The sequence below is a fragment of the Theropithecus gelada genome, chromosome 10 (genome assembly GCF_003255815.1).
Source record: "Theropithecus gelada isolate Dixy chromosome 10, Tgel_1.0, whole genome shotgun sequence".
Taxonomy (NCBI): Eukaryota; Metazoa; Chordata; class Mammalia; order Primates; family Cercopithecidae; genus Theropithecus; species Theropithecus gelada.
The window spans coordinates 32,130,975-32,153,218 of record NC_037678.1 but is presented as its reverse complement, the minus strand read 5'-3'; the positions used below and the strand labels follow the sequence as shown (position 1 = coordinate 32,153,218).

At 54.5% G+C, this 22,244-nt stretch overlaps 1 protein-coding gene across 4 annotated transcripts in view; it reads left to right on the top strand.

Annotated features, from left to right (window-relative positions):
- The window catches only part of TXNRD2 (thioredoxin reductase 2), a 68,061-nt gene that overhangs the window by 23,838 nt on the left and 21,979 nt on the right, over positions 1-22,244 (top strand). For 3 of the 4 annotated variants that reach the window (XM_025400536.1, XM_025400535.1, XM_025400533.1), the window contains 7 exons: positions 1,114-1,258; positions 1,902-1,976; positions 4,316-4,394; positions 4,882-4,944; positions 8,671-8,741; positions 19,253-19,272; positions 20,157-20,248. In XM_025400536.1, the coding sequence (XP_025256321.1) occupies positions 1,114-1,258; positions 1,902-1,976; positions 4,316-4,394; positions 4,882-4,944; positions 8,671-8,741; positions 19,253-19,272; positions 20,157-20,248 (545 nt within the window). Of the gene's footprint in view, positions 1-1,108; positions 1,259-1,901; positions 1,977-4,315; positions 4,395-4,881; positions 4,945-8,670; positions 8,742-19,252; positions 19,273-20,156; positions 20,249-22,244 lie in introns of those variants that run through there. The other variant, XM_025400537.1, reaches the window with a different exon arrangement.

Below are 22,244 nucleotides of genomic sequence, written 5' to 3'. Positions count from 1 at the left end.
TTTTTTTTTTTTTTGAGACGGAGTCTCGCTCTGTCGCCCAGGCTGGATTGCAGTGGCCGGATCTCGGCTCACTGCAAGCTCCGCCTCCCGGGTTCACGCCATTCTCCTGCCTCAGCCTCCGGAGTAGCTGGGACTACAGGTGCCCGCCACCACGCCCGGCTAGTTTTTTTTTGTATCTTTTGGTAGAGACGGGGTTTCATCGTGTTAGCCAGGATGGTCTCGATCTCCTGACCTCGTGATCCGCCCGTCTCGGCCTCCCAAAGTGCTGGGATTACAGGCTTGAGCCACCGCGCCCGGCCTTTTTTTTTTTTTTAAATTGAGACAAAGTCTCGCTCTGTTGCCCAGGCTGGAGTGCAGTGTTGCAGTCTCGGTTCACTGCCAACCTCTGTTACCTGGGTTCAAGTGATTCTCGTGCCTCAGCCTCCTGAATAGCTGGGACTACAGGTGCATGCCACCACACCCAGCTAATTTTTGTATTTTTAGTAAAGACAGGGTTTCAATTTAGTTGGCCAGGCTGTTTTTGAACTCCTGACCTCAGGTGATCTGCCCGCCTCGGCCTCTCAAAGTGCTGGGATTACAGGCGTGAGCCACTACACCGGCCTAAATTTTTTTTTTAATTAAAAATAGAAATAGGCCAGGCACGGTGGCTCACATGTGTAATCCTAGCACTTTGGGAAGCCGAGGTGGGTGGATCACCTGAGGTCGGGAGTTCGAGACCAGCCTGACCAACGTGGAGAAACACCATCTCTACTAAAAATACAAAATTAGCCGGGCGTGGTGGCGCATGCCTGTAATCCCAGCTATTCAGGAGGCTGAGGCAGGAGAATAGCTTGAACCTCGGAGGCGGAGGTTGGGGTGAACGGAGATCACCCCGTTGCACTCCAGCTTGGGCAACAAGAGTGAAACTCCGTCTCAAATAAACAAATAATAAAAAAAAACAAACAACTTTTTATTTTTGAGTACAGTTATAGAGAGCAGATTCATGTGGCATGTCAACTGGGCCCTTTTAGAGTTACAAAGCAACTTAAAGGAATTCCAGACACGCTAGAAGAACAGGGAAGCCTTCAGCAGTCACCTGAACATAAATTCAAATGTGCTCTTCCCACGTCCCAGGCACCCGGTGGGGCCTCGGTGGCACCTGTGTCAACGTGGGCTGCATCCCCAAGAAGCTGATGCACCAGGCGGCACTGCTGGGAGGCCTGATCCAAGATGCCCCCCACTACGGCTGGGAGGTGGCCCAGCCCGTGCCGCATGACTGGTAAGGACCTGGCGCCGTGGCATTCTGGTACTTTTCTTCTACTCTTGGGTGGAAGAGGAAGAGGGGGCTTATCCTCCATGAACCCTCACAGGGAGTGCGCCGTAGGATGGGTTTCTCAGCCAGGGGCGACTCTGCGCTGTCTGCTGCAGACATTTGGGAGTATCTGGAGACAGTTTTGGTTGTCACCGGGGAAGCATTTGATCCCCTTCTGTGGGGAGCTCAGGGATGCTGCAACCGTGCACAGCACAGCCCCACCAAGAACAGTCCATCTCCAAGGCCTGGAATGCGGGGTGGGAGGCCGCTTCAGCTGAGTTCTTTTGGGAAGGGGACCATGTGGCCCAGCCACACCCACAGTGGCTCAGATAGGCTCTGCCTGCTGTGAGTAGCCTTTGGGGCACAGAGCAGCTGCATCTGGATAGCCGTGGGTCAGAGCCCCTGTTTTCTGTGAGTCCAAAGGTCCATAGCCCCAAGCCTGGGACAGGCGGTGGCGCATAGGGATGGATGTCACGTTTTGCCACCTTTCAAAGCACTCTTGTTTTTTGATATTTCTATGAATGTACCATTTGAATCTAATAGTCCACTGTGAGACCCTGCAGCTAACACCTGTGTTGTGACTTTTACATTTTGTTTTGTGTCTTCACAGGAGGAAGATGGCAGAAGCTGTTCAAAATCACGTGAAGTCCTTGAACTGGGGCCACCGTGTCCAGCTGCAGGACAGGTACTGAAGCTCTCTTGGGGAGTGGGCCGCCCTCTGGGCCTTCTCCCGGGCGTTTCGTGCCTGGACACACACTTACTTACTGTGCAGAGCACGCCCTGGCAGGCTCTGGGGATTCAGGTCCTGCTCAGGGGTGGGGATGAGGACAAGGAGCAGACGGGAGTGACTGCAGGAGAAGGGGAGACTGCCCTTTGATGCTGAGGACAGCCTGGAGGTGCTGCCAAGGAACAAGTGAGGCCACATTGGCAGAATGGCCAGAGCCCAGGGCTGCACAGGGAGGAGGCGCTTGGGGCTGGGAGGCCTCAGGCCAGAGAGCGTGGACACGACTGGGCCTGGGCCTGATAAGTGGTAAGGGCCATCCCAGTGGCAAGCCCCCACCCCGTGAAGCCCCGTCTTACTGCACACCTCCAGCTCCTTGGGTGTGGGTGCAGGGGCCTGGTGCTTTCCGCTAGAGCAAATGTCCCTACTTGGTCACTGTTCCTGTCAGCTCCTGGGGGATCTCCAGCACAGAGGCTGATGCTCCCTGGGCCTGCAACCTTCTCCTGGGGCTCAGCTGCCAGCAGAGCAGATGCCTGAAGCTGGTACCACCTCAGGCCCAGCCTTTCTCCCGGGGCTGTGGCACTGCCTGTGCCCCATGGGCTGTGGAGGGGACAGTGGTCCTGCAGAGGTCTGGTGGCTCTCCTCATGCACCATTTGCTTGGCCCCAGGCGGGGTCTTCCTGGGGCTTCACAGCAGGCAGCAGTTTTGTGCCCGCTAAATCCAGGAAAGAGAAGCCAGGAAGCCAACTGCTTGCCCTCCACCTGGGCTTCATGAGCTCTCCCGCTATCCAGGGAGCTAAGCTACATTGTGCTGTGGAGTTTCTGCTTTGCTCTGTGGGGCTCTGTATCCCCCGGTGCAGTTTCCTGGGGGCAGCAGGCTCTGCCCTCCTTCCTCCCTGCCCTGGGCAGCTCCTGGGCGGGCACCAAACAGGCCTCGCCCACTGCCTGCTCCGGAGCCACCAGCAGAAGGAGGCTGGGGTGCACCTGGGCTGTTTCTGCTTTTTCACTCTTCTGAAAAGTGCTGCCGTGAGCATTGCGTGGCTGTGTTCCACAGCTGCTTCCTGGCTGTTGAGGTGATTGAAGGGCTCTTGCTATGGGAACTTCATGCACCTCAGACAGCCCATGGAGGCACAGGCTTGCTGGTGGGGAGAAGGCAGGCTCAAGCAGGAGGCGGAGCCTTCCCAGAACCCTTTCTGCTGCACGGTCCTTTTGTCATTAGAAAGTGTCGGTCGGGTGCGGTGGCTCATGTCTGTAATCCTAGCATTTTGGGAGGCTGAGGTGGGAGGATCACTTGAGCCCAGGAGTTGCAGACCAGCCTGAGCAACATAGTTTTGTTGCTACATGTCCCTACAAAAAATAAAATGAACTAGCCAGGTGTGGTTGCCCATGCCTACAGTTCCAGTTACTTGAGACGAGGCTGCTGTGAGCTATGATCGTGCCACTGCACTCCAGCCTGGGTGACAGAGTGAGAATCTGTCTCTAAAAAAAAAAAAAAAAAAAAAGGGTGGGGCTCGGTGGCTCACGCCTGTAATCCTAGCATTTTGGGAGACTTAGGTGGGTGGATCACTTGAGGTCAGGAGTTCAAGACCAGCCTGGCCAACATGGCGAAACCCCATCTCTGCTAAAAATACAAAAATTAGCCAGGCGTGGTGGCGCAAGCCTGTAATCCCAGCTTTTCGGGAGGCTGAGGCAAGAGCTGAGGCAAGAGAATGACTTGAACCCGGGAGGTGGAGGTTGCAGTGAGCCAAGATCATGCCACTGCACTCCAGCCTAGGCGACGGAGTGAGACTTTGTCTCAGAAAAAAAAAAAAGAAGAAGAAAGCATGGGTTGTTTTGTTTCTGTGCACCATGCTCCCAGCCACCGTTTTGCCAGGCTTGTCATGCCCATTCTCTTGGTGTTACCACACCCCTGAAGGCAGAAGGTGACACCATCTGGTGGGTACCACAGCTCCCTGCTGGAACATGTCTGGGTGATGAGGACTGTCCCCAAGAGAGGTCCACCCACCTCTTGCTGCACACCAGGGCTGTACATGGCCTCTCAGGACTGTGCTGAGCTGGCCTCTGTCCCTGCTTTGACACATGTGGTTAACATGTCCCTGGGATCCCTGGGGGACAGGTGAGGTGCCCACACAACCCCTCCATGCTTCGCAATGTGGTTGCTGCTTACTTCTTGGTCCACCTGAGCCACAGCACCAGGCCCTGCTGGGGGCTGGAACTCCCTTTTACCAGTGCTCCCTATTTGATACAATTGGTGAGGTTTAATTTTCAGAGGAAATGTTTGAAAATCTTATCTTTATCTTTCAGAAAAGTCAAGTACTTTAACATCAAAGCCAGCTTTGTTGACGAGCACACGGTTTGCGGCGTTGCCAAAGGTGGGAAAGAGGTGAGCATCTGACTTACTTGTGTGGCTCCTTATGGACTCTTCTGCAGACCCTGGGCACCAACTGCAGCTGTGTTTGGCCTGGGTGCTGTTCTCAGTAACACGTGCTGCTGGAATCGACAAGGTGGCTTCTTTTGAGCCTGGGCACTTGTCTTTAACATGATCAAATAGTTTACTGCGCTGCTGCTCAGAGTGATATGGCAACAGGGTTGGTGGCCACACCCTCTTTGCAGGATTTTTTGGGGATTTGAGGGTGCCTTGAAGTGCTTGGTGTTAGAACATCTCCCTGTCCTCTCTGCCTGTCCCCCTCCTGCCTGGCTGACTGTTGATGGGATTCCAGCTCCACAGGGCCTCTGAACTGCTGGCCGAGGGTCCACACTGCAGGGCAGGGGCTATGGGAACTGCTGGCCAAGGTCTGTAGTGCTCAGGCCCTCCAGTAAGTGACCACCATGCACCTGTCTGACCCATGGCTTTCTCTTTTTCTTCTCAGATTCTGCTATCAGCTGACCACATCATCATTGCTACTGGAGGGCGCCCGAGGTACCCCATGCACGTGAGTGTCCCCAGAGCACAGTGTCCCTGCTGCATTGGCTCGGGTCCCCGGTCTCTTTGAGGGATGTGCTTTTACACGCGTGCTTCCACGGCAGCGGCTTGCACACCCTTTCCCCCTATACTCACTGTCATCACTTTCTGCTTTCCAATGCTCTTGAATCCACACAGCTGAAATGTGCGGTCCCCAGTGGCCTCCAAGCTGCCAGATCCTCAGGACAGCTCTCGTTCTGCTCTCCCTCTGCCCCGCTGGATCTGTCCCCTTCCACCCCAGCATCCTGCTTCCTAAGTCTCCATTGCTGATTCCCCCTTTTCCCTTCAGCCTCAGAATGTTGGCACATTCAGGATATAAGCCTCATTCTTCATCTTCCTGCTTCTCCTCTCCCAGTTTAAAAAGAGTTTGAAATAAAATTCACGCGCTACAAAATTTAGCCTTTTATAGGGTACAATTCAGTGGTTTTTAGTACATTCACAGAGCTGTGTGGCCATCAGTCACCATCATCCATTGCCAGCACTCCTTCCATCATCCCTGAACTGAAACTCTATTCCCATTAAACCTAACTCCCCAGCGCCTCCTCTCCCAGCCCCTAGCAACCACCACCTACTTTCTGTCTCTATGAATTTGACAACACTAGGCACCTCGTGTAAGTGGAATCGTACACGTTAGTCCTTCTCATGTAACTGGAATTGTACATGTGTGTCCCTTAGTGACTGGCTTACTTCACTGAGCATAACGACCTCCAGGTTCACCTACACTTAGTGTGTGTCAGTATCATTCCTTTTTATGGCTGGATACTATTCCATTGTATAGATAGACCACATTTTGTTAATCCACTTGCTTGTTGATGAACATGTGTTATTTCCACTTTTTAGCTATTATGAATAGTGCTGCTGTGAACATCTGCAAAGAAGTTTTTTGGTAGACTTCAGTTTTCACTTCTCTTGGGTTACACTTAGGAGCAGAACTGTCGGGCCATGTGGTAGCTTTATGTTGAACCTTTCAAGGAACCTCAGACTGTTTTCCACAATGACTGCATTTTACATTCCTTCCAGCAGTGTGTAAGGGTCATGGTTTCTTGTTTCTTCACGTATCTTGTAATTGTTTTAATTGAAAGCCGAACATTTCAAATAATTTAATGTGGTAACTTTGGAAACCAGATTCTCCCTCTGCCCCAGGATTCTGTTGTTACAGCTGCTTATTTGGTGACTTTTCGGAACTGACTTTGTCGACTCTTATTCTTTGTTGTATGAGGCCACTGAAGTCTCTACTTGATTAGCTTAGTGGTCAGCTAAGAACTGCATGGAGATTTCCCTAAACTAAGCACTCTCCCGGTCTTTGCTGAGGGCTCCATGAGCGTTTGGAGGGGATGCCTTCCGCACTCAGCAGACAGCAGGCAGCTCTGCCCTAGCCCTCACTTCCTGCCTGTGCAGAGATCAAGGTCATCTGGAGGTGAGGGCTCAGGGCCTCCTTGGTCCTTCCTGATGTGTGCACAGTGCCGTGTGTGTGCCTGGCCTAGGTTCCCAGGAATATGCTGGAACCTTTCAAAGCTCCAGTGGACATCTCATTCCTTGGCTTTTCCTTTGAAGCTTTTTTGGACAGTCTGTTGTTGGCTCCAACTGTTACCTATCCCCTCAGGCAGCTGTGAGATGAAAACCTCAGACAAATGCCCCCCAGAGAAAGGCTTTTAACCCTGGCTGAGCTCCAGTGAAGTCGGATAAAGATGACCCTTTTGAGGGGTCTTCTCGGGAACCCCTGGCAGGGTCAGATGCTGACTCTGACTCTTCTTTGGGAGGGGCTTTGAAAGACCCCAGCTGGGTTCTGCTTTCTCTGACACGTCACTGTTCAGGCTGCCGCTGAGGTGGGAGTGGGACCAGAGTGAGTTAAAACACCCTGGAGCTCCCATTCTCACTCAGCTTCAGCTGTTTTTCCTGACTTTAAATGTTCCCTGTGTTGCTGCAAGCCTGTGGTTAATTTCCATAATTCTGAATCTCACGGTTCTTGCCAGTTTTATCACTGTCTTTAACAGAGAGGTGAATAACTCCTGGCCCAGTCTTGTGGGTTGTTGGGGCAGCTGTGGCAGGGAAAGCAAACGGGCTGGGGGTGGGCAGAGAGGTTTGGCTGAGACCAGCCCTCATGGGTCTCCCAGGGAACCGTGTGCCGTCTGCTCCAAGCCTCTAAGTAGGCTGCAGCCAAGCTTTTGAAGACCACGGGTCTCTCAGCCTGGAGGCCACACCACCTCTGACTTAGACCCAGGGGCAGTCCAGTGGAGGTGGAGCAAGGGGAGGTTCTGCCGCTTCTTGGACATGACCCCAGCCTCCACTTCGTCCTGTGCTTACTGTGGGAACAGGAAAAGGAGGGGCCCAAGGAGCACAAGCACTCCCAGTCCTTAGAGGCCACGGGACTTCTCTGGCCGCCAAGCAGCCACAGCAGCCTCTAGTGGGGGCAGGTTGCTTATGCACAGAGGTGGGGCTCAGGGCTGCGTGGCTCTGTAGGATGACACTGTGAAATTGTTCAAGGCAACTGCCGCAGACAGGGTCCAGGTGATCCCCTCTCCTGGCAGCTGGGCTCATGGTGGTTGTGCTTAAAGAAGGCCACAGCCAGCTTCCAGCAGCCCAGCGGTCATTGGGCTTCTCTGAGGCCCCAGGCAGAGCTGCACGTGCATCCGCACCAGGAAGCCCTGCACAGGAGCCCTGGCCTGGCCCGGCCCTGCTCTGTACCTCTCAGGCAGCTGCTGATGGCTCTTTGGGCTCATAGGGGATCCAGCAGGTGCTCCTGGTCCTTAGGAGGCAGGCAGCTCAGAGCCTGTCCGCCCTCCCCGCCACGCCCTCCCAGGGTGTCTGCCAAGGCTTGCTTGCGTTTTAGTCCCTTTGATTGCCAGACCTTTCGGTTTTCCTTGAGCAAACCTGAGAAATTCCTGACTTTATTTTTTTTGCCAATTGGGAGCATAAACTGTTTGAGATCCGTTTCCTCCACCAGCACATCTTGTTTTCATGGTCGCTAAGGGAATGTTCACCCTGGGCCTCCCACCTGCTTGGCCGCCCCTCTTCAGGTGACCTGTATGATTTCCGGGCTCAGAGCCCACCCGGGCCAGCCCTTGAGAGTGTGAAGTCTGTCCTGGCTGAGCCAGGTGCCCTCAGAGCTGCCCCTCAGGCCCTGCCCACCTCAGCCTGTGGCACTTACCCCCTGTGCCTCCTCTCCTCTGGCTGGCCCTGCAGGCCACCCCTGCCGCGCAGACACACCTAAGCTCTGCTGGCCCTGGTTTGCTGACCTGTTCTCTCCCCACTTCCCTTCTCGGAGTTTGGACCCCCCAGAACCCAGGTGTTGCTCCCTGGGGCTGCATTACCCGTCTGTTTGGTGTGTCTGTCCAGAACCCAGGCAGACTTGAGGGGGCCCAGCTGTCTGCCTGTATGGCCCCTGCAGTTGCTATACCCACCTCAGGCCCTGTATCCTGCTCTGAACCAGGGTCAAGGGGAGGGTCCTGGGGAACAGAGGGGAAAGGTACCCTGCGAGGGCAGCGGGTCCTGGAGCACAGCAGCTTAGATGCAGACAGGCCACCTGCAGCCCCAGAGAGGCCACAGCCTGCAGACAAGGACTGGCAGCAGGGAAGCCCTGTGCATGTGTGCCCTGGGACAGCTCTGGTTGATTCTGCAAAGCTGGCATCCTCTTTAAGGAAGCCCCAGGACAGGCCAAATGGAGCTCTTGTCTCAGGGGTCATTTCTGTCTTGACAGATCGAAGGTGCCTTGGAATATGGAATCACAAGTGATGACATCTTCTGGCTGAAGGAATCCCCTGGAAAAACGTAAGGCCTGCTGCATGCATGGTGGGGTCCTCTTTTTGTTCACCAGAGTGAGCACTGGGCCCTGAGAGCCCGTGCTGGTCCTTGGCTCCTGGAACTTTCTTTCCGGTTTACCCAAAAGAAGGAAAAAAGGCCTGTTGTTTGTGGCCAGGCACGGTGGCTCATGCTTGTTAGCCTAGCACTTTGGGAGACTGAGGCAGGAGGATTGCTCGAGGCCAGGAGTTCGAGATCAGCATCAACCTGTGCAATGTAGTGAGACCTTGACTCTACAAAAATCTGTTTTGTTTTGTTTTTTTTTTTTTAAGACGGAGTCTCGCTTTGTCGCCCAGACTGGAGTGCAGTGGTGCAGTCTCGGCTCACTGCAACCCTTGCGTCCCAGGCTCAAGTGATTCTCCTGCCTCAGCCTCCAGAGTAGCTGAAATTACAGGCGCCCGCCACCACACCCAGCTAATTTTTGTATTTTTAGTAGAGATGGGGTTTCACCATGTTGGCCAGGCTGGTCTCGAACTCCTGACCTCAGGTGATCTGCCCACCTCAGCCTCCCAAAGTGCTGGGATTACAGGCATGAGCCACCACGCCCAACCTACAAAAATCTGAAAATATTAACCAAGCATAGTACTGTGCACCTGTAGTCCCAGCTACTTGGGAGGCTAGGTGGGAGGATTGCTTGAACCCAGGAGCTTCAGGCTGTAGTGAGCTGTGATTGCACCGCGCTCAGCCTGGGAGAGTGAGACCTTGTCTCAAAACAAAACAATATGCCTGTGACTTGTGCCCCTCTGCAGGGCTGTTGATGTACTCTGTCCTGTGGCTACCTTGGAGATAATAACAGGAATGCCGTATAAAGGGTGTCAGCTGTTTGTTATCTAGGTCAGTGGTTGTCAAATGGGGTTCCCAGGAGCCCTGGGGTTCCAGTGGGTTCCATCAAGGACATCAGGGAGAACGTTAAGGAGGGGAGAGCCAGCAATCCCTATCCCAGCCCTCAACTAACACCTGCACTGTCTTCCGGTTTGTACATTGGGTTTCCCTGAAATCTAGCAAAGACTCCAAAGGCCTCAGAAACAACATCTTGGTTGTGGAAGGGAGGCTAGCAGTGTGAGAGTGGCTCTCACTCCCCGTGGGAGCATGTGCAGAGTCACTAAGTGCATTCCGATGCCCACAGAGGGGGCCATCCCGAGGTCCCAGGTCCAGGCAGCTCCTGCCTGTGTGTGGGGTGTGGAGACTTCATGCTGGCAGGGACCAGAGAGGCCACCAGAGGGCGGCAGAGGCTTGGTCAATAGCAGTCTCGAGCCTTCCCCAGGAGAAAATACCAGTGGAAAAGGGTTTCCACCTCTGTGTGTGCCCGAATGTGCATGGTGTGCGTGCAGATGTGTGTGGTGTGTGTGTGAGTGGTGTGTCATGTGCTCTGCTTGTCATTGTTTCACACTTAGCAGGGCATCTTTGTGTGGGATTCAGGACTGGATTCCCTTGAATGGATGTAGTGTAATTCCTTTGACCTTTCTCGTGTTAATGAGCATCTCAGTAGTTTCTCTTCTTCATCATTATCAATGCTGCAGTGAAAACCTTCAAGGTGCATCTGTTTACCATCAGAAGTGCTTCTGACACATTTTCCCTATCATTCATTGTGATAAAACAGACATAGTATAAAATTTACCACTTTAACTTTTTTTTTTTTTTTGAAACAGAGTAGCACTTTGTCACCCAGACTGGAGTGCAGTGGTGCAATCTCGGCTCACTGCAACCTCCGCCTCCCGGGTTCAAGCGATTCTCCTGTCTCAGCCCTCTGAGTAGCAGGGTCTACAGGCGTCTGCCACCACGCCTGGCTAATTTTTTTGTATTTTTAGTAGAGACACGGTTTCACCTTGTTGGCCAGGCTGGTCTCAAACTCCTGATCTCAGGTGATCCACCTGCCTTGGCCTTCCAAAGTGCTGGGATTACAGGCGTGAGCCACCACGCCCGCCCCACTGTAACCATGTTTAAGTATACAGTTCAATGGTATTCAATATGTTAATAATGTCGTGAAACCATCACCACTATCCATATCTGGAACTCTTTTCATCCATGTTGTATCTGAATTTCCTTCTTTTTAGGGCTGAGTAATATTCCATTGCACAGACATACCACCTTCTGTCTATCCATTCATCTGTCAGTGGACACCCAAGTTGCCTCTGCTTCTTGGCTGTTGTGAATAGTGCTGTGAGTAGTGAACACAGACGTGCAGATACCTCTTGGAGACCTTTCAGTTCTTGCTGGGTGCAAACCCAGAAGTGGGATTGCTGGATCATATGGTCTTGAGCAACCTCCATCCTGTTTCCCACAGCGCCCACACCATCTTACATTCTCAGCAGCAGTACAGGAGGTCTCCGGGGTCCCCACATCCTCGCCAGTGCATGTTGTTTTCTGTTTTTCTTTCTTTCTTTAATTTTTATTTTTTCCTTTAAACTCTGTTGGACTTGATGTGTTCTGTTTTTTTGACAGTGGCCATCCTAGTGGCTGTGAGGTGGTCTTATACACTTTACATCTTTCCTGGAAGTAGAAAAGCTCGGTACAAGGGGAGCTGCCCTTCAATCTTAACACTTTGTGCTGACAGGCTGGTTCCGTGTGTACATTTCCCACTTCCCGTCCTTGGTAACTCAGGTATCAGCTTTTTGATAAGACACAAAACAGAAAGGAGCCTCTCCTCCCATACCCCTGGCCTGGGCAGAGGTCACTGCTGCCCACGGAGCACCCACACTCTCCTGAGACTGTGCCAAGCTTGTGCTGGTTTCCATCGACTGCCTGCTGCCTTCCATTGGACCCCTGATCGTGTTTTGTCTTTGGACTTGGTGATATTATTTCCTGCAGAAGTTTTAAGTTTTTCTGTTGTCACACTGATCACTTTTTCCTGTTATGCCATAATTTCTGGGTTATCTGTTTGTTTTTTTTTTTTAATCTTCGAGACAGGATCTTGCTCGGTTGCCCAGGCTGGAGTGCAGTGGGGAGATCATGGCTTGCTGCAGCCTCGAACTCCTGGATTCAAGCAATTCTCCTGCCTCAGCCTCCTAAGTAGCTGGGATTGCAGGTGCCCGCCACCACGCCCAGCTAATGATTATTTTTTTTAGAGCAAGGACTCGCTATGTGGCCCAGGCTAGTCTTGAACTCCTGGGCTCAAGTGATCACCCTGGCCTCTCAAAGTGCTGGGATTACAGGCGTGAGCTACCGCGCCCAGACTGTTGTTTGATCTTTGACTATCTGCCGGGTTACACATGATCTGACTCTGTTTGCATTTGCTGTGATCGGTGGTCTTTTCACATATTTACGTGAAAAGCCTCGTTTCACAGCCTCATAATTGCCAGCATGGTCCTTGCCCACTTTCCCGTCTGGCTTTTCTCTTCTCTTATCTCTTCTTACCCTCCAGCTGGTTTGCGTATTAGGGATGTGATCCTCTGACGCTTGTGGTGCAGATTTTCTCAGCTTCTAGTGTCTTTTAACTTGTGTGATGTACAAATGGTTTAACTTTTTTTAAATGTAACTTAAATCTTTTACACTTAACGGCTTTTTGATTTATTGCATGTTCAGAAAGGCCTGCCCCATCCCCAAGATTTTTTTTTTTTTAAAGCCCTGTATTTTCCTTATGGGCGTCCACAAGTCGGATTTTCTTTTACTTCCTTGGGCTGGCTGCTCTTCTTCTGCAGTGTGGTTGAGATGGGCTGCCCGGGCCCCGGTGCCCATCTTGAGGCACTTTCTCACTCGGCGTCCTGAGTCCTGCCCGCGTGGTGGAGACGGGCTGCCCGGGCCCCGGTGCCCATCTTGAGGCGCTGTTCTCACTCGGCGTCCTGAGTCCTGCCCGTGGCTCTGGTTGTCTTTCATGTTGGCTTCTCTGGGTGGAGTCTGGATGCCCCTCCAGCTGCTGCAGGATGCTTTGCCTGCTGGACCTGCAGGGAAATGGCCTTGGACGTCTGGCGGCCCCAAGATGTCTGCCAGGCCCCTCGATGTACTGGAGTCTTCAGGGCCGGTCACTGCAGCCCAGCACTTTGGCCACCCTGGTCACGCCTGGCCCCCTCAAAGGCTGCCCCTTGGGGCTGGGGAGGGGGCCCGGTACTCTGGGTGCCCTGGCCCTGCAGCCTCCCTAGCAAGGTGGCTGGGGCTTGGGGAGCGCTCCCCTGCAACCCTGTGCTGGGAGCAGCCAGCTCGGCCGGGAAGACGCGGCCTCAGATATTTTGTTCGGGAAAGAAACTGCAGTGTTTATTTTCTTCAGAAAAAAAACATTTAGAAGATTTTTTTTAAAGCTCTTTCGTTTAGAAGGAATCTAGGTATGTTATTGTTTAAGAAAAAAGTGTTTGCAATGTATCAGTCACCCGTTTCATTCTGAGCATGATTTATGTGAGGAAATGGTTTTTTTAAAAATTAAGCTGGAGATATATCCCTGTACGATGCTTCTGTGAAAATGCGGCTTTTGTCCGGCGCTGTTAATGCAAGTTGTAACAGTGTAATATGGGAGTCAGTGTTTACATGTTACATTCCTCTGCCGCAGTCAAAATAAGCCCGGAGGGTCTACAGTAGCATTTCTGTATTTTATCAGCTTGGGCTGGGGCTGAGGGGAGGCCTCCACTCACACTTGGAGGGGCTGTTTCTGCCAGATTTATTTGCCTTATAAATATTCCCCATGTTTATTTTAACTCGCCTTTAAAATGGAGCTGAAATTAATATGGACCCCAGGGCTGCTCCCCTGGCCCCTGAGTGGCTCCCGTAGTCGGGTGGGACATTTCTACCTGGTCCTGTCCAGGAGGCCAGGTGGGCAACTCAGGGTGCCCGGCATCCCAGTGCCCCTCCTGCATTGGGCACTGTGTCCCCTGGTTGGCTTCTCCACCAAGGAGGCACCCTGGCCCCCCGGCCCCAGGCCCTCGGTGGGCTCTGCAGCGTGCACAAGGCCTCCTTCGTCCCTCTCCACTACAGGCACAGGCTGCTGCCGGGAACTCCTTTCAGCGCACGTCCACATGGGGCCCACTGCTGGGAGCTCCAGATCTGGCGAGTGGTGCCCACAGTGGGGCCTGGGACCCAGCCTGCAAGGTTGTACCATGCCACTTTTGCCCCAGAGAGGCCACCCAGGCATCACAGTGCACCTCGGGCCCCAAGTTGGGAGCCCCTTTCCTCCTTTGTTTGCATCCAGGTCTTGGGGAGCCCAGGGCTGGACAGATGGCAGAGGTAGGGGGATCGTGTCCAAACTCAGTCAAGGGGAGACAGAATTAAACAGCGCCCTTCACTAAACAGCCATATGCTGGCAAAATGGGGCCATACCTGTCGGGCAGAGTGGGCTGAGCACCGGGTTTGTAATCCAGGAGGGTGAGGAAGACGTGCAGAAAACTGAAAAAGCAACGTGAGCTTGTGGGCGGGTGAGCAGGATCCTTGAGTGCACCGGGGTGGGGCGGGGGACATTCTGGCTGCCCCACTCCCACAGCCATGCCCCAGCACAAGGGGCTGTCCTCTCAGTCTTGGTGGGGACCCTGGGAAGGACTCCAGGTCGGTTCATGTTCTTTCTGTGCCATGCAGACGCCTGCCTTGTGCCTAGCCTGTTTGCCTTTTCTGCTAGTCTTGTGTTTCCTTCTCTGGAACTGCAAGACAGGTTGAAGAAGAGAGGAGGGTTCTGGGGAGGTACAGCGACCCCTGGGCAGGCAGTGGAGCCCCTCTGGGAACAGTGGCCACTGCAGGGAGGAAGGGGTGCGGAGGGGCACATGACCCCAAATGACAAGGCTCAGAGGGGGCATGCAACCTTGCAAGCCAAACCTTCTATTCCACAGAGCAAGCCCCCGGCAGGTGGAGGAATGTGGAAGGCAAGGACGGTGAGCCTACTCCGGGAGCTCCTTTACAGAAGCAGGCACTGGGGGTTGGGATCCAAGTGCAGCCAAGAGGAGCCCGAGGCCCAGAGGGGCCTGGCAACCGAGCGGGGCCAAGGAGCTGAGCTCCAACTCCAGTCCCATAGCCGTACAATCTTCCTGCCACTCCCTGACTTGGAGGGCTGCCTCCACTGGGAAGCCTCTGCACCCAGCAGGGACTTGGGCCCCGACAGTGTGCCTTGTCTCTGTCTCTTGCACACCCATGGCCCTGGGCTTCGTCTTCTCTCTCAGTGCTAGGCTTTGGAGCTCAGGTGCCCTAACCCCAATATAGGGATTGTGGTCACTCTATTCTAGTCCTCCCTCTTGCTGTGTCTGTAGGTCCGCTTTCGGCGAAGCAGGGCCCTGAGCTGGCAACACTGGGATGGGGCAGAGGGCGTGAATGAGACGCAGCCTTCTCTCAGGTCCGATAACAGAGGTACTGCCTCCCGGAAACAACCAGGGGCTGCCTGTTCCTGCTTCTGACTCTGTAGCCCCTGCCCAGGTCCCCATGGGGGTTTACGGAGCATGGGGCCAGCCTCTCCTGCAGCTGCCAGGCTGGCTCAGGGGCTTCCCAGCCCACACACTGGCCCCCAGGGGCGGGGCTGCAGCCAGCCAGGCCTGTCCACCCTCTGAGGCTGCTGCACCAGCCTGCTGCTGTCTGTCCTCGCACTCCTGGGGCTCTGAGAGCCAGAGTGTTTTTATAACTTGGGCTGGTTTAAGGCTGCCTGTCAGTGTGTCATGGAAAGAGCTTTCATTTGACCCTTAGGAAGTCCGGAAGCCAGCCAGGTACTGCGATCATTTTTCTCTCTTCCTAAGCTCAAGAGGGAAGAAGATCAATTTTATCTTGGGAAGAACCACAGCCATTTGGGAGAAAATTTAATTTAAGTGGCACATTCCGCTGGTGTGACGGGATGTCCTTGTGTTCAGCAATAGGGAGACCAGCTGTCCTCCTGGGGCCTGTTACCAGACTGCAAAGCCCCTGCCACTCTCGGTGTGCATCCCTGTGGCTAAGACATGACAAGGTAGGGCTTTCGGTGGCATTTGTTACAAGGCCAGCACACAGAGGCTCCGGCCCAGCATCTGCCCCTGAGGGGTTGGGTGGGGCTGGCGGGGTCCCAGGCAAGCCAGGGAAGGAGGACTTCGCACTACCCCCAGCCCTGTGCTGCCTCCCTGGGGCGTCCGCAGCTTGGCGGCCCATCTGGTATTTCCTGGGCTGGCAGGACCTCCAAGGGGCCAGGTGCCTCCCATGAGACTCTCACTTTGTGTGAGTATTCCCTCTGGAGAGCAGGCCTTCAAGCTCAAGAGGCAGATGGATTGCTCTTTAAGCCTGGGCTTCGTGGGCCTGAATTAATGCTTTTGTTTCTGCTTCCTCCCCCACTCCAGTTCTGAACAAGAAAGCCTGCCCTGTGATTAGGCTAATCCTGCAGTAGTTATTATGCCACTTTGGAAAATGTTTGCACACCAAAAAGCACAGAGAGTGGAGCTGCTGGGATCACGTGGAAAATGGATTTTTTGTTTGTTTTGTTTTGTTTGTTTTAGAGACAGGGTCTCACTCTGTTTCCCAGTCTGGAGTGCACCTTACTGCAGCCTCAAACTCCTAGGCTCACGCAATCCTCCTTCCTCAGCCTCCCGAGTAGCCAGGACTACAGGTGCATACAACCATGCCCTAGTGATTTTTTTAGTTGTATAGATGTGGACAAGCTATATTGCCCAGGCTGGTCTTGAAATCCTGGGGTCAAGCAGTCTGTCCACCTTGGCCTCCAGAGTGCTGGGATTGCACACATGACCCACCACACCCAACCTCTGGGTCTTTTAATGTAGTGGTAAGTTGAGTGGTTCCAGCCCCCTACCCGCAGGTCCTGTGAGCTGGTCCCCTGACTTCTGTGGCCAGCACCTCTGACCTCCTGTGGCCAGCCATGGCGTGAGTTGGTCACTGCACCATGTTCCTGTCTGTCCCCACCCCTGCTGGCCATGAGTGGCCTGAAGAAGGTGTCTGCAGGTCCCTGTCTTTGGGTACTCTCTGTCCCTGTGATCTGGAGGCTTTGGTGCCTGTCTCATTTTGCTCGGGCATTTTCTTACTTTAGCTGGTCTGAACGGAGTTCTCTGTTTGAGTTCTCATATCCTGCATTCTTCAAAGGGTAAACATTCACATAATTTGATCAATGTGGGGAGGGATACAGTGAAAACCAGTGCTGTCAATAATCCTTGCTCATGACAAGAAGAGGAGGCCCAAAATGACCCTCCACCCGAGTGAGACGTGAGCTTCTGTTGAGAGATTTCAGCTGAACATGTAGAGTCGAGGATGCCCACTCGGGAATGTGCCCACTGTGCCCACCTCCTCCTAGCTGTGCCCTTAGTTGCTAATTCAGAGCTGGCAGCTGAGGGATGGGGGCACCTGTGACTTTGAAGGTGGCCCTTGAGGCGGGAGCTTCTCCTGTGCCCTGTGGGTGCCAGGACAGGAGGCCTGGGCATTGGGGGGCTCCAAGGGAGGGTCTAGAGAGTCACCTGCCCCCACCCCAATCCAGTCCTGGTGGGTCAGCATCGTGTAGGAGGTGGGGATGTACACGTCGGTGGCAGAGACAGCAAACATTTGTGGCGAAATCAGGAGGGTGTGTTGCTGTATCCCTAGCAATGAGATAGGAGGCCCGGAGAACAGCTTGGCCCCTGTCCTACGGCTGCAGGGCCCATTGCTGGAAAAGGGTTGGCCTTCAGGGCCAGGAAGGCCCTGATGCGCAGGACCCACCTGCCCACAGAGGCGATGCATTGGCCTCACTCCCCTGGTGCCTGCACAGCCCAGCAGGAAGCGTCTAGCCCATGCACAGCCACCTCTGGGAGCAGGGGGCAAGGGGCACTGCACGATGGGCTCTCTCCCAGTTACACCCTTGCATTTGGGGCACTATATGCAAAGCAGCAGAGTTCTGTTTATATTTGCAGTAACTCATAAATTCATATCTTTTTTCTTTCTTTTTTTTTGAGACGGAGTCTCGCTCTGTCGCCCAGGCTGAAGTGCAGTGGCGCAATCTCGGCTCACTGCAAGCTCCACCTCCCGGGTTCACGCCATTCTCCTGCCGCAGCCTCCTGAGTAGCTGGGACTACAGGCGCCCGCCACCACGCCCGGCTAATTTTTTGTATTTTTAGTGGAGACAGGGTTTCACTGTGTTAGCCAGGATGGTCTCGATCTCCTGACCTTGTGATCTGCCCGCCTTGGCCTCCCAAAGTGCTAGGATTACAGGTGTGAGCCACCGCGCCTGGCCATAACTTCATATCTTAAACAAAAGTTTGTACCTTTCACTGTGTATAGCAAGTCCAAAAAGAGTTTGGTTTTGTCATTTTGGAAGTGCACCTCCGTGTCGAGATGTGTATGTGGTGCCTACGTGTGTGTGCACGTGTGGAAGTGCGTGCATACCATGGTGCCTGTTTCCCAAGTGTTGCTGGCCCTGAGTGGGGCGGGGAATGCATCTCTGCAGTCCTGCTTGGCTGGGGGTCCCAGGGTCCCCCTTCACTGTCCTCACATGCCAAGTGTGGCGTGTAACCACCTTGTGCTCAGCCGGCCATCAGAGCTCTGTCTGCTCACCCTAATCCTGACAGTGGCGCGGTTCTGTCCCCAGCCACTGTGAGGAAGCTGCATGCCAGATGCTTCCTGCAGGGCACCTGCAGAACGATTCCAAGGGATACACCGCGTTTTGAAATGGGATTATATCATTAGTACCTGCTGGGATTAGCACTGACATTGGGCTTATCCATCCTTACATCACCTCCTCTTGTTCAAAGACTGAAGGGTAATGTGGGAGCCCACCCGCGTGCAGCTGCCCCGCTGGGAGATCTTGTTCCGTGTTACGTTCTGTGCCCTTGTGCATGTGTGTGCATGCATGTGTCTACATGAGTGTGTGCATAGGTGTATGTGAATGAATGTGTGTACCCATGTGAGTGTGTGTGTGTGTACATTTGTGTGTGCCCATGTAAGAGTACGTGCCTGCACATGTGTGCATGCAGGTGTGTGGCACGTGTGCACATACAAGTGTGTGTGAGTACGTGTGTGTGCAAAACACATGTGGAGTGTGGAGTTGAACAATAGGGTGTTTTCACTACAAGAGGAAATATTTCCAATGACTGCTGGTTGCAGCGTCCTGTGCTGCCTCCCCTGTCCCTGGGGTCCTTCAGTCCCCTCTCTGGGGAGCTGGCCCTCCTGGCCCTGCGCCTGGCTGTGATAGGGCTGGATGTGCCTCTGACGTGGCCTTCCGTGGTCTTGAGAGTGTTCTGCTCAGACGATGTCTTCCCTTGTGGTCTGGTGGCCTCCCCGTCCTGCCCAGCATCTCCGGGCTTCCACCCTAGCCCAAGAGGCCCCGGGGGAAAGAAGGAAAGCCGTGCGCTGCTCTGGTGGAAGTTTCTCCATGCCTCCAGGTGCCTTCCAGGGGACAGGTACCACTTGTCACTGACACACACGCCCTTCACCACCAGGTGATTTGCTGATTCACAACATGCTTGACAGTGTGGACTTGGAAAGTGGGCTTTGCACCCTGCGCAAGCTGTTTGAACAGTAGCCTTGGAGCTCACGAGCTGACCGAGGGCCTGGACGAAGGCTGCAGGGTTCTTCTCTGACTGCACTTGGTCAATAAGGCCCTCAGCTTTACACGTGCTCTCTCTCTGTATCTGTTTCTGTAACAGGTTGGTGGTCGGGGCCAGCTGTATCCTTTGCTAGCATGCAGGTGGCCGTGCTGGGAACTGGACACTCCTTCCCCTGAGTCCCTCCTTGCCGCCCGCCCTTCCGGCAGGCTCTTTGCTGCCTCAGATCAAGCACTTCCTGGGCCTCTCGGCATGGAGGACCTGTGCCTGGGGACAGTTTGAGGCTGACCTCTGGCCAGGGATTGCTGGAGGCTCTTCCTGAGCTGGGCACTGAGACAGCTGGGACAGCTGGACATGGCTATGAGGCCTGTACCCATTCCTTCAGAAGGGACAGTTAGACAGGGAAGGTCAGGAGAGGAGCTGCAGGAGGGCCTGGGGTCAAGGGGACATCTGAGGGAAATGAAAGCCCCTGGCCAGGCACGGCGGCTCACACCTATAGTCTCAGCTACTTGGGCAGCTGAGGCAGGGGAACTGCTTGAACCTGGGAGGCGGAGGTTGCAGTGAGCCGAGATCATGCCACTGCACTCCAGCCTAGGCAACAGAAAAAAAAAAAAAAAAAAAGAAAAGCCCCAAGCCGCTGGCTAAGAGCACAGGTGGAAGAAAGCAGCCACCTGGCATCTCCCATGGCTGAGGTCCTCCCTGAACTGGCCACTTCTCTCCCTCCCAACTGGGATCCACCAGGATGCAGGCCTTGCCCTGGAGCTGGGACCGACAGGCCATGGGAGCAGAGGCCAGAGGCCAGCCTAGTCCATGGGTGCTGCTTGAGGGCTCCTTGCTAACCCTAGCCTGTGCACTTGAGATGTGGAGGTGGGGGTCTTGAGTTGGGAGCCTCCTGCGGGGCCAGCCATGGATGGGTGGGGCGTGGGCTGTGGCACAGGGCCCCGGGGTGTTGTCCCATTGCTTCCAAAGTTAGGATCTCCAGTGCTCCTTAGCCGGCACCTGACAGACGTGGCCCTGGAGTGTGCTGGCTTCCTCACCGGGATCGGGCTAGACACCACCGTCATGATACGCAGCATCCCCCTCCGCGGCTTCGACCAGGTAGTGCCGGAGGCCCCAGCTCCCACCCCTGTGGCTCTGTGGCCCTTCCTCCCACAGCCCCTCCCAGGCAGGTGCAGTGCAGTCATGGGCCATGAGTGATGCCTGAATCTTTAGAGATAACCCTTGAATGGGATGAGGAGGTTGTCCAGGAAATATGCAAACACACAGCCAGAGCAAGGGAGGAGGGTGGCAGTGGGGCACACGGCTGCACAGAGGCCTCCAGCCGACCGCAGGCACAGTGAAGGGAGGCTCTGCCCAGCCTTGTGCCGGCAGATAGGGTCACCCTCCAGGTCGTCCCATTAGTAAGAGGCTGGTGTGTGCTGCAGAAGTGTTAGCCCCACCTCAGAGACCCCTGACTCCCTGCTCTCCCCTTGCCTGTCCCCTCTGAGGGAGTGAGGGTGAAATAGCTGTAATGTGTGAGCTGGGCTGAGGGACACAGGGCAGCGCTGGCCCTGAGACAGCCTGTGGGGTCTTGGCGTCTGGACAGGTGCGCTGTGTACAGTGGCCTTCATCTGTGTCTGGGGTGCACACACTCATGTGGCCAGCAGGATGAGCTCCTAGAGTGGAGCAATAGAGATTTTCTTTTTTTAGCTAAAAACTCTTCAAGGGAAAGTCTCCTGTTAAAATAGAAGTCTGGAGTTGTCATTGTGGAGACATCCAACACTACATGACTGCCACGAAGCAGGCCCCATGCAGGGTGAGCTGTGCAGATCTGCGGGCCCTGCTATGGGTCCTCGGCCAACCCTCAGCTCACAGAGCCTGAGGAGGGCACCTGAGGTGGGAGGAGCCAGGCCTGTCATCTCCAGACTCCCAGTGCCACCCCCAGGCCGACTCAGAGACATGTCCCTCCACTTGTGTGGCCATGTGTTACTCCATCCTAAAGCTGTGGCACACTTCCATCATGTCCCTCAGTGCAAACCCACGGAGCCCTGTGGTTGGGACACAGTGTCTAGGAAGGCCTCGGAGCCTTGAGATGCGGGGAGGGTGAGCTGGCAGTGGACAGAGGAGGAAAGGGGCCTGCAGAATGGGGGCCGTGCCCAGGCAAGGAGGATGCACAGTCTAGGCAGCCAGGCTGAGGGGCGATGGACCCTGTGTCCTAGACAGGCCCCATGGTTCCCCTCAGAGCCTGGGCTGGCCGTGCCCACCAGGCCTCTGGAGGGTGCAGAGGGTGCACAGCCTGTGTGGCAGCCCCTCTGTAGCACAGCCCGCCCTGCCCCGTGGGCCGGACTCCTACACACGCCATCTAGAGCCAGCTGGCACACCCGCACAGGTGTCAGAGGATGTTAGCAGTGACTGTTTATCTCCTCTTGAAACCAGAAGCCGTGGCCAACTTCACTGCTGGTCCATGCAAGGGCCCATTGTCCTGAGAACAGGGCCCCCATCTGTAGCTGGACTGGGGGCGCACAGGCCTCCTGAGCTGGGAGGGAGAAGCAGGACTCTCTGTGTCCCCGATCTGGACCTGAGCCTGCTGTGCCTACATTTCTAGGTGGGAACAGAGTCTTCTGCCTACCCTCCTGGCTCCTGGATGGCAGAGGGGCAGGTTGGCCACATGTGGAGGCGGGGGCTGGGAGCAGGGGCCATCTGGTTGGACCAGGGCACATCTCCTGGGAGAAGGGATGCTTCTCTGCCATTGATTTTAGTGAAGACTAAGTTTTTTGTTTTTGTTTTTTTACGAAATGTGTAGATAGGCCAGGCGCGGTAGCTCTTGCCTGTAATCCCAGCACTTTGGGAGGCCGAGGCGGGCAGATCACAAGGTCAAGAGATTGAGACCATCCTGTCTAACACAGTGAAACCCCAGCTCTACTAAAAAAAAAAAAAAAAAACTTAGCCAGGCGTGGTGGGGGGCACCTGTAGTCCCAGCTACTCAGGAGGCTAAGGCAGGAGAATGGCATGAACCCAGGAGGCAGAGCTTGCAGTGAGCTGAGACTGCACCACTGCACTCCAGCCTGGGTGACAGAGTGAGACTCCGTCTCAAAAAAAAAAAAAAAAAGAAATG